Source organism: Momordica charantia (genome assembly GCF_013281855.1).
Source record: "Momordica charantia cultivar OHB3-1 chromosome 6 unlocalized genomic scaffold, Mcharantia_2.0 BLBB01000006.1, whole genome shotgun sequence".
NCBI classification, from domain to species: Eukaryota; Viridiplantae; Streptophyta; class Magnoliopsida; order Cucurbitales; family Cucurbitaceae; genus Momordica; species Momordica charantia.
In genome coordinates, this window is record NW_028275164.1 from 23468971 (window position 1) to 23484177 (window position 15207).

The window sequence follows — 15207 nt, forward strand, 5'->3', positions numbered from 1 at the left end:
ATAAACTTTGTTATTTAAAAATACTCTAAATAACATATCTTAGTGTATGGCATAGCAGCACAAAAATTGGGTATTGAGTCTTATGTTACAAGTTCAAGTCAAGAATTTTAAGTTGCATCCTAAGGTGTTGGCACATTGGCAAGACACTTGGATATTAATAATACTCATAGCTCAAGTTTGAATCCTTGCGGCCCTCAAATTAAATTTATAATTTGTTTTACCAAAAATATGGTATCGTTTTCGAACGGGTGTCGTAGGGTGCTAACACCTTCCCTATGCTCAACCAATTCCCGAACCAAAATTCTATTTTCATAGACTAAGTTTTTTTTTTAAATAGGTGACCAATCACACCTTGTAGATGATTGGTAGCAACTTCAAACCCTAATCTCGAAAGAGACTCGTCAGGGGATGACGTCGGTCGCTCCGCGTCGCGATGACGTTGCGACAATAAAATTTAATGAAAAATATTACACATAAATATAAGTTTTGATTCGAGATTTTTAACAAACAAGGTCTTGAGAAAAATCTAGCTACATCCCAATATTGTACACTTATACACAAGAAAAGTAGTTCAAATCGTTAGCTATTTGGAGATCAAATCATCAAATATCACAACCATAAACAAGCAAATAGTTCCAACAATTAGCAAGCATAACAGAAAAGTTCTTAACATTAAAGAAGTTAGTTATAAGTAGCCATTTGTTTAGCCATTGCCACTGCACTTCATTGATCTTCTTTGATTGAATCACTTGAATATCATCATTTTGCTAATTTGTCTTGCCAAAAAGAAAACATTTTGACAAAACAAATAACTATTTATTTTCATTCAAAATGTAATGTGTTTGGGGGTTGAAAATCGTATTGCCACGTGGAGGACAGAAAAAGATCCAACTTTGGAGGTCTTCCCTTTGTTGGCCGACCTGAAGTGGCCGACATGAAAATCTTTCTTTTCGTGGCCGACCTAAAGAGCTCCACTTAGGGCCGACCTGAAGAGCTCCCCTGAGGGCCGACTTGAAGGCCTTGCCTAATGGCCGACCTGAGGCCTTCCTTAAAGGCCGATCTGAAGGTCTTCCCTGAAGATCATTCAAGGGGGGAATGACCTTCTATACTTAGTCAAATTCCAGATGACAAGAGTATGAACTGGAATACCTACCCTCGACAGGCCGACCTTGGTCCCGACATGCTCAACTGCCGGTCGGATTCCTTGTCGGGTACCTCAGCCTATAAATAGGGCACTTCACTCTTCAGTCAGGTATCTTATTCTAGCTCGGCCTCCATACTAAGGTCGGACTCAAAACTGACTTGAGAGTTGGAGTATTTGTTCCCTTGTGCAGGTCTTCCTCGTCAAGTGACCTTTTAGCTCATTCCTGACACCAGCTCATCCCAGTCAACCAACCTTGACCTTTTGAGCTGGTCATCCCTTTTCAAGGAAACCCAAGCTCTTCTCACGGTCATACCTGAAGCAGGTCATGCTCTTCCCGTGGTCATACCTGAAAAGCAGGTCATGCTCTCCCGACGGTCATACCTGGAGCAGGTCGAGCTCTTCCCTGACCTTGATCAGGTCATACCCTGTCATATTTTTTGCATAAACATAATGCATATATACTTGACCAGAAAAATATAATGCTTTATAGTGATTGTAGTCATAACAAAGCATAATCAAACAATTATAAACAACTAGAATCAATCATAGCCATCTAGAACATCCAACATTCATAGAGAAACATTTAGCATCAATATCCAACGAGCATTAAGAGATCAAACACATAAATTAAAACATGTCATTCATACTAAGCACACACAAACATCCCTCTAAGTAAGAGCTACTTACAACTCCCCTAAACGCTCCTAACTTCTTGAGTCGATTGAAACCTAGGCAACAAGGTAAAATCAGCATGTTACAACTCAATTTTGGCTACTAAAGTTGAATCTAAAAGGGTGTTCAAAGGGTCGTTACCCACTAAACCTTACTGAAACGATGGCAAAAGTTTTGAGACTTGTAGATTTGATGAAAATAAGGTATTGGTATCACAGATCGGGTTTTGTTTGGGCGTGAGTAAGCATAAATTGAGAATACGTCAATTTACTCTACCAAGATTATGTAGGACACTTGTCCACAAAAAAATGTTTAAAATTTAACAAACCATACCAATGATAGTAACCAATTGGGCTAAACTAACAAACTCTCAATTTAAGCACTCTTGTAAACTTTAACAAATTCCAGATTGGATGTAACAAAATCAAGAAAAAATATACAACTCCGTGGGAATTACTTTTCAGTAATCTATATAGAAATTTATCAAGAAAAAAGCATAATAATTGGAAAGTAATTTCTGATGTGGGTTAAGTTAAAAACATATAATATCATAATCAGATCAAAATAATGGTCATATAATAATTATCACCTTGCTTTCCCTCCTAGTCTAGTTTCAGAAGTAAGGATCTGGCCATCCACAATCTTCTTGCTTTCCCTCCTAGTCTAGTTTCAGAAGTAAGGATCTGGCCATCCACAATCTTCTTCAAGTCGCTACGTAACCTTCTCTTGAAGTCTTTGAACATTGTTGAACCTCCAAATAGTAACGTATTCAAAAGTATAAGAAACAAATCTATTCAATAAGAGAAATAGGCTTTTGTAAAGAATAAAAATGACTACAACAATGAAAAACAGTCATTGTATATGTCTAAGCAATTGAATTGAAGTTAATCTCTGTTTGGAGAAAAGAATACCCTGGACACGTGGAGGACCGCTATTGGTGCTCCAAGATGACACATGAGTCATGCCCAGCTCGAACCGTCGAGATTACCACCACTAGCGTTGACAGGTGCTAAGTATGAGGGCCGATGACTCGGCCATGTGCTATTTTCTCACCGGTCTAGCCGACGAAGCCCTCACGGTGAAGCTTGGAGAGGAGGCCCCGACCACCTTCGCCGAAGTGCTTCAGAAGGCGAAGAAAGTCATCGATGGACAGGAGCTCCTCCGAATCAAAACCGGCCGACCAGAACGAAAGATCGGCCGGGGCAGAAGTGGAAAAGATATAGAAAAGGCAGATCCCAAGTCCAAGGACAAGGGATCCTTCTCCAGTGGCCGAGCTGAGTATCGAAGGGTGGAGAACAGACCTACCAGGAGCCGACCTTACGAACGCTTCACCCCGACCACGATTCCAATTTCCGAGATCCTAACGAACATCGAGGAGTCTGGAATGGAAAAACTCCTCAAACGCCTTGAGAAGCTTCGGGGAGCCCCGGAGAGGCGCAGCAAGGACAAGTATTGCCGCTTCCATCGGGAGCACGGCCATAACACGTCGGATTGCTGGGAATTGAAGCGCCAAATTGAGGATCTAATTCAAGATGGATACTTCAAGAAATTTGTGGGGAAGCCCGGGACCAGCTCGGCAGAAAAAAAGGAAGATAGGAAGCGTTCGCGGACGCCGTCCCGGTGCACTGATCGACCTGCGGTCATCAACACCATTTTCGGAGGGCCAAGCGGGGGCCAGTCCGGACATAAAAGAAAGGAGTTAGCTCGTGCAGCCAGGCGCGAGGTGTGCATCATCAGGGAGCAGAGGCCGACCTGCCCAATCACCTTCGACAGCGCAGACTTGGAGGAGGTCCACCTGCCCCACAATGATGCACTTGTGATCGCTCCCTTGATTGATCATGTGGTGGTCAGAAGGGTGCTAGTAGACGGGGGCGCATCTGCTAATATCCTGTCCTTACCGACCTACCACGCCCTGGGATGGACAAGGTCGCAGTTGAAGAAAAGCCCAACACCGCTAGTTGGGTTCTCTGGAGAATCGGTCATCCTAGAAGGTTGCATCGACTTGCCGGTCACATTTGGGCAAGACAAAACTCAGGTCACCCAAATGGCCGAGTTCGTGGTGATTGACGGTAGATCGGCCTATAACGCCATCTTTGGGAGACCCATCATCCACTCATTTCGGGCCGTTCCCTCAACACTTCATCAAATTTTGAAGTATTCCACCCCCAATGGCGTGGGCACAGTCCGAGGAGAACAGACCGCTTCGAGGGAGTGCTATGCCTCCGCACTCAAAGGGTCATCAGTATGCGCCCTCGAAACTCATGCCAGTGGGAAGGGGACACCCGAGTTCAAGGACGACCTGCCGAGAAGGGAGTTTTCCGCGCCCACTGAGGAGCTCGAGCTTGTTCCTCTGCTTAGTCCCGAGAAGCAGGTAAGCATAGGAACTAAGCTGGGGGCCACCGACAGAGAGGAGCTAATCCACTTCCTCAGATCCAACTCGGACGTCTTCGCATGGTCTCACGAGGACATGCCTGGTATCGACCCGGAGATTATGACGCATCGCCTCAGCATAGATCCGTCATTCCGACCTGTGAAACAAAAACGAAGACCTATAAACAAGGAGAAGAGTGATGTAATTGTTGAGAAGTTAACAAACTTTTGAAAGCTGAATACATAAGAGAAATTTTGTATCCTGAGTAGCTCTCCAATGTTGTATTAGTTAAAAAATCTAACGGAAATTGGAGAATGTGCGTAGACTTTACGAACCTAAATAAGGCATGCCCGAAAGATTGCTTCCCATTGTCGAGGATCGATCAGCTCGTGGACGCCACAGCCGGGCACGAACTGCTCACCTTCATGGATGCCTACTCTGGGTACAACCAAATCAAGATGCATGTCCCAGATCAAGATCATACCGCATTCATAACAGACCAAGGTCTGTATTGTTACAAGGTCATGCCCTTCGGTTTAAAGAACGCAGGAGCAACCTACCAGAGAATGGTGAACAAAATGTTCGCCAAGCAGGTCGGCCGGAATATGGAAGTATATGTGGACGACATGCTTGTCAAGAGCAAGCAGTCTAAGTCGCATCTTTCCGATCTGACCGAAGCCTTCGAGGTTCTAAGGACATATCAAATGAAGCTCAACCCAGCTAAATGTACCTTGGAAGTCTCTTCGAGAAAATTCCTTGGCTTCGTGGTGAACCATCGGGGGATCGAGGCCAACCCCGAAAAGATTAAAGTCGTGCTCGAGATGGAGGCACCCAAGATGCTGAAACAGCTTCAGTGCCTCAATGGCAAGATTGTAGCCCTGAACCGGTTTGTTTCAAGATCGACGAATAACTGCCTTCCTTTATTCAAAATCCTACGAAAGAAAGGGCCGTTTGAATGGACAGCGGAGTGCGAAAAAGCATTTCAGCAGTTGAAGAGCTACCTCTGCTCGGCACCTTTGCTCGCCAAGCCCCTACCAGGGGACAAGCTCCAGTTGTACTTAGCAGTGTCTGATAGTGCCGTCAGCTCGGCTCTAATCAGGCAAGAGGAAGCGCGGCAAAACCCGGTCTACTACACAAGCAAGGCTATGACCGAAGCCGAGACCAGATACCCTCAAATGGAAAAGTTGGCTCTCGCTTTAATCACCTCGGCCCGACGGCTTAGACCATACTTCCAAGCCCATACTGTGGTGGTGCTCACTAACTTGCCCCTAAAAAACATCTTCCATAAGCCAGAAGCTTCTGGACGCCTGATGAAGTGGGCAATGGAGCTAAGTGAGTATGACATCCAGTTCGAACCCAGAATGCGTTGAAAGGACAAGCGGTGGCAGATTTCATAGCCGAGCTCACACCACCTTCGAGCTGAGCGAGTCCGACCTACCGTGGACAATCTATGTCGACGGATCCTCCAATGAGAAGGGGTGCGGGGCCGGGGTCCTCTTGCTCGGACCAGGAGGGGAGCGATTTGAGTATGCCTTGCGGTTCGGCTTCCAGACTTCTAACAACGAGGCTGAGTATGAAGCATTTATTGCCGGTCTGCGAATCGCTAGAGCATTGGGGGCCTCTTGTGTTAAGGTCTTCAGCGACTCCCAGCTGGTTGTGAGCCAGATCAAGGAAGAGTACCACGCCAAAGACTCTCGAATGGAGAAGTATTTGGGCAAGGTTAGATCGTACCTCGCCCAGTTTCGAACTTACGAAGTAAGCCGGGTTCCCCGAGCAGAAAATTCTAACGCTGACGCCTTGGCCAAGTTAGCATCAGCATACGAGACCGACCTGGCCAGGTCGGTCCCCGTTGAAATCTTGGATAATCCCTCGATCTTGGAGCCAGATCTGATGGAGATTGGCGCTCCAGAGCCCTCATGGATGGACCCGATTATGGACTTCATTAGGGGCAATTCACCACAAGACCCCAAGGAGAGCAGAAAATTGGCAAGGCAGGCAGCTCGGTTCGTGGTCCGAGGTGGAGCGTTGTACCGGCGCGACTTTTCCCTGCCTCTATTGAGATGTCTAACCCCTGAAGAGGGCCTATACGTCCTCAGCGAAATCCACGAAGGAGTATGTGGCAATTACTCAGGCGCCTGGTCGCTGTCAGCCAAGGTGATCCGACAAGGATACTATTGGCCGACCCTCAGCCAGGACGCCAAGAAGTTCGTTAGAACTTGCGACAATTGCCAACGCTACGGAAACGTAATCCACCAACCTCCCGAGCTGCTTACCCCCATCTCGGCTCCATGGCCATTCGCGCAGTGGGGGGTAGATATTATTGGTCATTTCCCTCTGGGCAAAGGCCAGACAAAGTTCGCTGTAGTTGCTGTGGATTACTTCACAAAGTGGGCCGAGGCCGAGGCGCTCTCCCACATAACGGAATCCAGAGTCACGTCCTTCGTATGGACAAATATCATATGTCGCTTTGGTATACCGCAGGCCATTGTGACAGACAATGGGAAGCAGTTTGACAACGCCAAGTTCAAAGACTTTTGCAGGAAGCTTGGCATAAGTCACCTTAGCTCGTCCCCCGCACATCCGCAAACAAATGGGCAGGTGGAGGCGGTCAACAAGATCATCAAGCGAGACATCAAACTTAGACTGGACTCCAAGAAAGGCAGGTGGGCCGAAGAGCTACCAGAGGTTCTATGGTCATACCGGACCACCCAAAGAGAATCGATGGGACAGACCCCGTTCTCCCTGGCCTTCGGCTCCGAAGCTGTAGTCCTGGTTGAGATCGGCATGCCATCTGACAGAGTAGAGCATTACGAACCCACAGCAAATGGGGAAGAGCTGCTCCTCAACCTCGACTTATTGGAGGAAAGAAGAGCAATGGCCCAGCTACGCCTAGCGGAATATCAAGGCAGAATGGCCAGACACTACAACGCCCGCGTTCGACCTCGAACCTTCCAAGTCGGACATCTGGTCTTAAGGAAGGTCCAAACCCATGTGGGTGCCCTTGACCCGACCTGGGAGGGGCCGTTTGAAGTCAAGGGAATAGTCCGACTTGGGACGTACATGTTGGCCGATCTGAAAGGAGACGTCCTGAAGTGTTATTATCCTTGAAATGCCGAAATGGTTTTCAATGGATCTGTAAAAACTGTTTCAATCGGAAATGTGATGATTTAATTTCATGATTCCGAGTTCGACCAGAAATTAAATGGGGGCCACGGACTCCCACACGGTCACATTCCAGCAGTCGGTTAAAATCCAATCCTCCAAAACCTAAGGGTACGAGGTGCAATGCCAAAACCACTGACGAACTTAAAATTCAAACCTTCAAGGTAAAGGGGCGATGTGAAAAGTTCAAAATGATCAAGCCTCTGAACCTGAGGGTACGAGGTGCGATATGAAGAACAGCTACGGACTTAGGATTTTAGCCTTTTAACGTTTTTTAAGTTAAGGGTGCGATGTTAAAAAATCCAGAGTTGGTGCAATGCATTGAATACTAGACAGAGATTCGAATTCAAAATTTCAAGTATTTTTGAAGGCGCAACCTCAAAAGTACGAGGTGCGAGGTGACATTGGCTTTAACTTAAAGAAAAAGCAAAGAAACGAAGGCAACAAAGTAAAAACAAATGGGAGTTTCTTTATTGAATGGAGAGCAGAGCCAAGGCTTAAAGACCTTGCAGCTCTGCCCTGACACTTACAAACAAAGGAGAAGAGAAGAAAGACAGAGAAAGGTCTCATGAAAGGATGATCGCCTAAGAGCCTACCTGAGGAGCGCCCTCCTGAGTGGTGCCGACCTGGTCCTCTTCGAGATCGGAGTAGTCAGAGTCCAGATCTCTGACATACTTATCCACCAACGGTTGGGGGCCAGGGGTGCCGCTAGGCCCAGACGCCCACTGCTCGGCATACCTCTTCTTCAGACCACTAAGATCGATCTGAAGGTCAGGCATGTCGGAAGCAATGCCCTTCATGAGAAACTTGAAGCCCGCGTCAGAGAAGTCTTTGGCAAATCCATCGAAGTCAGGATGTTGCCTAAACGATTCCTCCAATAGGGCTCCATTGCTGAGACGCTCCTTCGCCGTCTCCAACTCGGCAGTCACATGCTTCAGCTCCTCATCCTTCGCTTCAAGCGCCTGGAGCATGTCGTCCTTCTCCTTGAGGAGTTGGAACTTCTCATTCTCCAAGCCCCTGGTGATAGCATGGGCAGCTCGGAGCTGGACCTTGCGTCTGTCCTCTTCCTTCTTCAGCAGCTCGGCCTTGGTCTCCACCTCGGCCTTCAAAATTTCCACCTCAGAGTGAGCCTTCAGCAGCTCATCCTTCATGGTGGAGGAAGAAGCCTCCAAGGCAGCAGAGAACTCCTCTTTCTCCCTCGCTGCCAGAACTTCCCTCCCATCCAGCTCGGCCTTTACAGCCAGAGCCGATTGAATGGAAGCAACAAACGCCTGAGAAAAAACACCAAGAAGAAAATTAGACCGAGCTACCTGTTAGGTAAATTGAGCAAAACTGGAGACACCAATCTTACCTCAGCGGCGTAGTCGATGGTCCTCTGCAGAACGGACCCTGGGTCACTTACAAATTTGGACGCCATACTTAGGCAGCGGTCCAAACTTGCAGCCGAGATGCGGGACACCTGGTCCCTCACCCCAGAACTTGACGGCTCAACTCTGAACCGTGTCGTCACGTCGGACGTCCCGCCCATCCTGGCTTCAGGATCGTCCCGATCTGCGAAGCTCGCAGGCAGGGCCCCACGAGCTCCGACCTCCAAGGGGGAGGTGATCTTCTTCTTCTTCCTCCTCCGCTTCAGAGGGGCCTCCTCCCTCACCTCCTCGCCCAACGACGAGACGTCCACCGCCTCAGTCTGACCCCTTGGGCGCTTCTCCCGCGAAGGACCCCAAAAGACTCCAGCTCGATCACTGGGGCTGGATCTTCTGAGGCTGGCCCTGCCACAGCAGAAGTTGCGGGTTCCGAACTCTTGGCGGCCTCGAGAGCATGGGCTCGACCCTTAGACTTGCGTTTCACGTTACTCGCAAATCCGCAAACCATGGCTGCAAAACAAAGGAAAGAAGTCAGCACAAAGTTAGAGGAAAAGGAGGGGATAGCAAGCTCCGCATACCTAATTCGGAGTTCGGCCTTGAGGATACAATGGGACGAACTGCAGAGTTGTAATCTAGCAGCCTGGACTCAAGCAGCAGCTTGTCGGCCACCAAGGTTCCGACCTTCCTACCCCTCGGAAAGTGCTCCTTGTAATACTTCAGGGTGTCGAAGGAGGCTTGAGTAAGCTCGGGGACCGGTCGGATTGATACTGCAGAAAGACAAAGTCCGAGTTAGACCTGAATGACAAGAAAGAAAATCACAAAAAGTAAGAACTACTCCGTACCTAGGTTCCCAAACCTAGTGGGAACGTCAAAGAAGGAACGACCTGACTCGTCCTTTGCAAGCCATTCCCCAGAAGCGTAGAACCACTTCCTCACCCATCCCTTGATGGAGGTCGGCCCCTTAACTATATCTCCTGCGCCTTCCTTGCGCACATATAGTACCGACCGGGCTTCTTAGCTATCCTTTTCGCTTCGAAGCATGCGAGGAGCTGGTCTACGTCCAGCAGCTCGGCCTCTTCGTTGTCCCGAGCTCGTAACCAAAAAAGGATGGCCAAAGCAAAAATGACACCCCACCCATTGGGGGCCACTTGAGCCCCGAAGCCAGCCCAGTTCGGAAGAGAAATTCTTGGACGAAAGGGTGAAGGGGAAGTCTGAGGCCGTACTCAAACATTTTGAAGTAGAGAGTGACCCATCCCTCTGGAGGATTGTCAGCTCTCTCCCCCTCCTCCGGAATCCTAAGGAGAATGTTCTCAGGGATAGCGAACCTCCTACGAAGGGATCCGAGGTAGTGCTCGGGTATCCTAAAAGGGTATTCCAGACCCTGACCCGAGGTGGAAGCGTCACTATCCTCCCCGTCATCGGAGAACCTAAAGTTTTCTATCTCCTCGAGCTCGGACTCTAACCTACGAGCTAATTCCTCATCGGATCCTAAGTCGCTGCTAAAAGAGGACGACATGAAAACTATGTTCGAAAAAGAAAGTGAGGAAAGAGACCGACCTACCAAGGGTTCGAGCTGCTTTCAGATCGAACTCCAAGAATTTAGGAAGCGTAAGGTATGACCTGAAGGACTGGGGGTATTTATAGCTCGTCGAAAAAATTTCCCCACCGTACACGTGTAATCAACGAGCGGCTAGGATCCTCTCTAAAATCCGAAGCGTCGGAATATTTGAATATTCCGACGATAAATCCACCGCAACAGTTATGTTTTCCCACGAATAGGAAGTCGCCACGTGTCCAAAGCAAGTCGAATGAACTTCTCTGCCAGGTCGAGATCGGACCAGACAGAGAGGGGGCCAATGTTTGGGGAAGAGAATACCCTGGACACGTGGAGGACCGCTATTGGTGCTCCAAGATGACTCATGAGTCATGCCCAGCTCGAACCGCCGAGATTACCACCACTAGCGTTGACAGGTGCTAAGTATGAGGGCCGAGGTGCGACCTGGCCAAGGTCCGATCTACCGGGAAGCTCGGGGGGGGGGGGGGGGCGATGTGAGCTACTGTCAGCGGCGTGATTATCGGGTGTAACCGTCGGTCCCGAGATTACCGGGTGTAACCGTCGCGAGATTAACGGGACTACCACCCATAAGTAGAGGACCTCACTCCATGATCAGGTACGATGATTTTTGACCTCGAACTAAACTGGGAATCTGACCTATACTGACTTGATCGTCGGAGTGCTCACCTTTTTGTGCAGGTCCGCCCAAGTGTTCAGATCGGTCCGGAGACCGAGTTCGAGCTGCGATCAGAGATACACTGTTGTGCATATCCTTGCATAAACAATCTCAATAAGAAATCATGTATAAAAAAATACTCCAAAGAAAACCAAAAGGAAAATAAACTGGACATAAAATAAATGTGATAATTGAAAGATGACAGAAAATAGAGCAGCAAAAAAAAAGTTAATAGAAGTCTATTTGATAAACAAAAATAATCTAGAAAGGAGACCAAACTCACCTTATAACTTCTCTTGCACAGCCAAATGAAGAATAAAAAGGAAGGTTTGTTCTCGAGATGACAATGGATGATACATGTTCCATGATATGCAATTAGCATTTGAATCATTTCAAACATCTTGGAAGAAATGACTTGGGGTCAACATTAATATTATTCAAGAAGGTGGAGTCAGAGAGGTAAATATGTACAGCGGTACAGTTTGTCCATTTAAGGCCTTTCCCTTTTAATTACTCATTGAGGGACCGCCTTCTAACAGCTTTTGTAATGGCTAAATTAGGGCAATTTTAACAGCAAGGACTTCATAGAATCCTAATACAAAGTTTAATAATATATTTAAAATTTTGTAAATTCAAGATCTAAATTGGTACAATTGAAGACTAAATTTATGATTCATAATAATAATAGTGATAGTGAAATTTGCTTACAGCACCACTTCTTCCAAGATCAAGTGCCTTTTTGGAATTAATTTCCATAACATCCGGCATCAAAGGCACTGCATATAATTTCAAATACACATTGTAAGCTGCAAACTTTAAACTATCTCTTAAGTCCTACCCTTCCGCTTCAATGGTCAAAAACATCCTTTAAACTCATAAAACACATAAATACTTTTGATTGATTAGAAAGTTCATCACTATCAAACTAACCTAGAAATACTCCATCGACATGACTAAGAATATCAGCAATTGAATACTTGAAATGAACAACAATCTGATAATCAACTTCCTTAGACAGAAGACAAATGCAATTAATAGTAGTAACAATGTATGAATAGAGTATTAGTAACTAAAACTTGGAGAGATAAACTAGGAATTTGATATCCTGACATACCAAAATAAAAAGTAAAAAATAAAATTCTCAAACAAAACAAGAAAAAATTCACTAACAACACTCTAAATTAGGGCATTAAAACGGCAATGTACAAAGCTAGAAGCCCCCAAATACCTCACCTGACAAACCCTCAAACTTGAATTTAGAATGAAAGAACACAAGATAACTGAGAGGGACATGCCAATTGAACTCGAAGTTGAAAGAAAGCTATAAATTCGAGAAAAAGAAAGAAGTGAGTTATGCACCTAATCGAACTCACTAGCAAATGTTCAGCATTTGCCAAAGGAAAAACGTGAAGGACGAAGCATAGAAGAATCACCACTCAAACAATCGCTCAGTAAAGCGGCAGTCGAAGTTTACCGCGTGAATGAATGCTCTTGGGTTCGTCGTTGCTCGTTGTCACACGCTACCAAGAGAGAGGAGATGTGGTGTAGAGGAGAAGAGAAACTACGACCCAAAAGAGAGAGGGAGAAGACAAGGGTTTGACTGTTTGGAGTGGGTGGGAACTTCATTTGGGAAAGTTTCGGGAGTGAAGGAAATAACTTGGACTTAGTATTTTTTATTTTTTATTTTTTGGATTTTTTTAGATGGAAATATTAACTTTATATCAAAAAAGATAGAAATATTAATAGAATTTTTTATTTTTTTAATCACGAAAAGTAAAAAATTCGAAACACTCCGTCTTTTGCCGCAAAAAATGCGCCTCAATATTTCGTGACGTTTTTTAAACGTTACAAAAAACCAACTTTTTGACGACCATTTCGTGATGGTTAGAAAAAACGTCACGAAATGTCAAAAATTTAGAATACTCCATCATTTCCCGCCAAAAACACGTCTCAACCTTTCATGACGTTTTTTAAACATCATGAAAAATCAACTTTTTGACGACCATTTCGTGACGGTTAAAAAACGTCACGAAAGGTCAAAAATCCAGAAATCTCCGTTTTTTCCCTCCAAAAATACGTTTTTTACCTTTCTTGACCTTTTTTTAATAATCTTCAACAATATTTACTATTCATGGACGTCACAAAAATCCAAAATTCTAGTAGTGTAACTAGACTATTTTTATACATATATTACATAAATATTTTTTTTAGTAGAACGTGTAGAGATGGGAATCGAATTCACGACTTTTTGTTAGCAAATATATGACAATTATAGCTTAGTTATGTACGTACTTTGACATATATTACATAAATGTTTAAAAACTCTACCATTTTCTGTATAGATAGCTCATTCTCAATTAAGTCCAACTATAAATTACATATTGTTGCCTATGTAAATATATTTTAATGAATAAATAAAATGAAATAAAAAGGACAAACATAAAATATGACCCATTATTCTACAAATCAAGCGGAATAAAAAACGTTTATAACCCTAAAAAATTGCATCAAGTTGTTCCTTTTCGGGCTAATTTTAAGAATAATGTCATTTAAAAACAAATTAAAAAATAACGTAGACTTTAAAGTAGAATGAAAAAAAAAAGTAAATTAAATAAAAGAATTTCAAAACTGAAGTGGCCATGAAAACTAGTGCAAAAATAGGGTACCCAAGGATTTTATAAAGTAGAGACTGCCACGTCAGATTGAAAATCGCTTAGGCTCCATTTACCATATGGAATTTGTAGAAAATAATTTCAAATCCCAATTTTAAATGATGGAAATGATTTCGAATTCCGATTGCCTTTAGAACCAAAATGATTTCAAATCCTTGAAATTAAAATTTATGACTAAAGTATAACATTTTACTTATGCCCTTAATAATTTATTGGATATTATATTATTAATAATATTGAAAATTGTTCGAATTTATACCTGACTAGTTTGATAAAGTTTAATTTTTTTTAATTAACAAATTAGTTGTGATGGTATCTTTAGTTTTCATTAAAAGAAAAATTAAAGAAATTGCGGCACTCCAATAAGGTGTCGTTGAAGATAACGGCGGGTGCGTGGAGATAGTGCCCTAGCACCAACTATTTTTGAAATGTTGCAGTGCGCAAACTTACAGATGTATTTTTTTTTTTGAATATTCTGGGCGAATTTAAATATGGAGGCCGATTTAATTTTCGTTGTGCTAATAAAAGATTGTTGATTATGGTGAATAAATTAACAATTTAATCAATACTTGGCACAATTTTTAAATTTCTATGAATGTTTTGATTTAGAAATATTATTGTTAATTGTTGAAAATAACTTAGGTATTTTATTTTCATATGGAAACAATTAATAATAATTAAGTAATAATTTTGTGAGATTTGAGTATTGTTGTTTATGTGAATTGTGATTGGCCCAAAGGAAGGTCACAATTTGGCCAAATAACCAATACACTTACAATTATGAAATTAATTATTGATATTAGATTATTGTGCGCTGCAATTAGTGTTCCGTAGCCTATGTTGAATTGTTGATGAGTTATAATATCAATAATATTTCTTTTGGGAAAATTGAGTTTTTATTTTTTATTTCTGGATTTAGTAAATTGTTTAGAGGACTTTTCCCATTATTAAATTATGCATATAAAGATATTATTATTAATTTTGAAAATAATTTTGGTAGTTTTATTTTCATAAAGATAAAATTAATAATAATTAAAGTTATATATGTTGCATAATTGTCTGATCCTTTTTCAAAATTATCAGATGTTTGTGGATCTGTGTATTTATGCACTCTGTAGTCGGCCCAAAGGAAGACTTCAGTTTGGCCAAATAACAGGTTCACATATAGTTAGATGGTGATAAACATCAATAATATAAAGTTATGTCCTGCCTGCCATCCACACCAGAATAAATGAAGTTTTCCGAAAAAACCTGCTAGTGGAGGAAGACCTCCTAAGGATAAGAGACATAGGGCTAAAGAGAGAGCCAAAAAAGGATCTTTTGTGTATAATCCTGCATAATCTCGATTGGAAAGATGTAAATCCATTGGAAAATCAAAAATACGCATCGCGGATGAAATGGTTGTTGCTATCTGTTACAATAACGAATCATGATTGTTGGCCCAAATGAAGGCTTTCACTTGAAAGGATTGATTATCAATGTTTGATCAACACATTGAGAGTATCATTTGCAAGTTGATATTGTCGGCCTAAAGGAAGGCTATCAATGTTGTGTTAGGTATCTTGTTGTCCTCATTGAGTTTAATTATAAA

The 15207-nt window shown here is 43.6% G+C and overlaps 1 protein-coding gene across 5 annotated transcripts; it reads right to left on the minus strand.

The window, feature by feature from the left end:
• Positions 1-7933: 7933 nt before the first annotated feature.
• Positions 7934-12573, minus strand: LOC148210982 (uncharacterized). 5 transcript variants are annotated; one of them, XM_088125365.1, is made up of 6 exons: positions 12419-12573; positions 11653-11720; positions 10956-11026; positions 9292-9480; positions 8701-9223; positions 7934-8620 (listed from the first exon to the last, which is right to left on the minus strand). In XM_088125365.1, the coding sequence occupies exons 5-6, from the start codon at positions 8875-8877 to the stop codon at positions 7934-7936; spliced, it is 864 nt and encodes a 287-aa protein (XP_087981491.1). In that variant the 5' UTR covers positions 8878-9223; positions 9292-9480; positions 10956-11026; positions 11653-11720; positions 12419-12573. The 5 variants fall into 5 exon arrangements, with proteins under 5 accessions (XP_087981491.1, XP_087981490.1, XP_087981489.1 ...); XM_088125364.1 differs by having other exon boundaries at positions 10956-11040; XM_088125363.1 differs by having other exon boundaries at positions 12304-12573.
• Positions 12574-15207: the final 2634 nt, after the last annotated feature.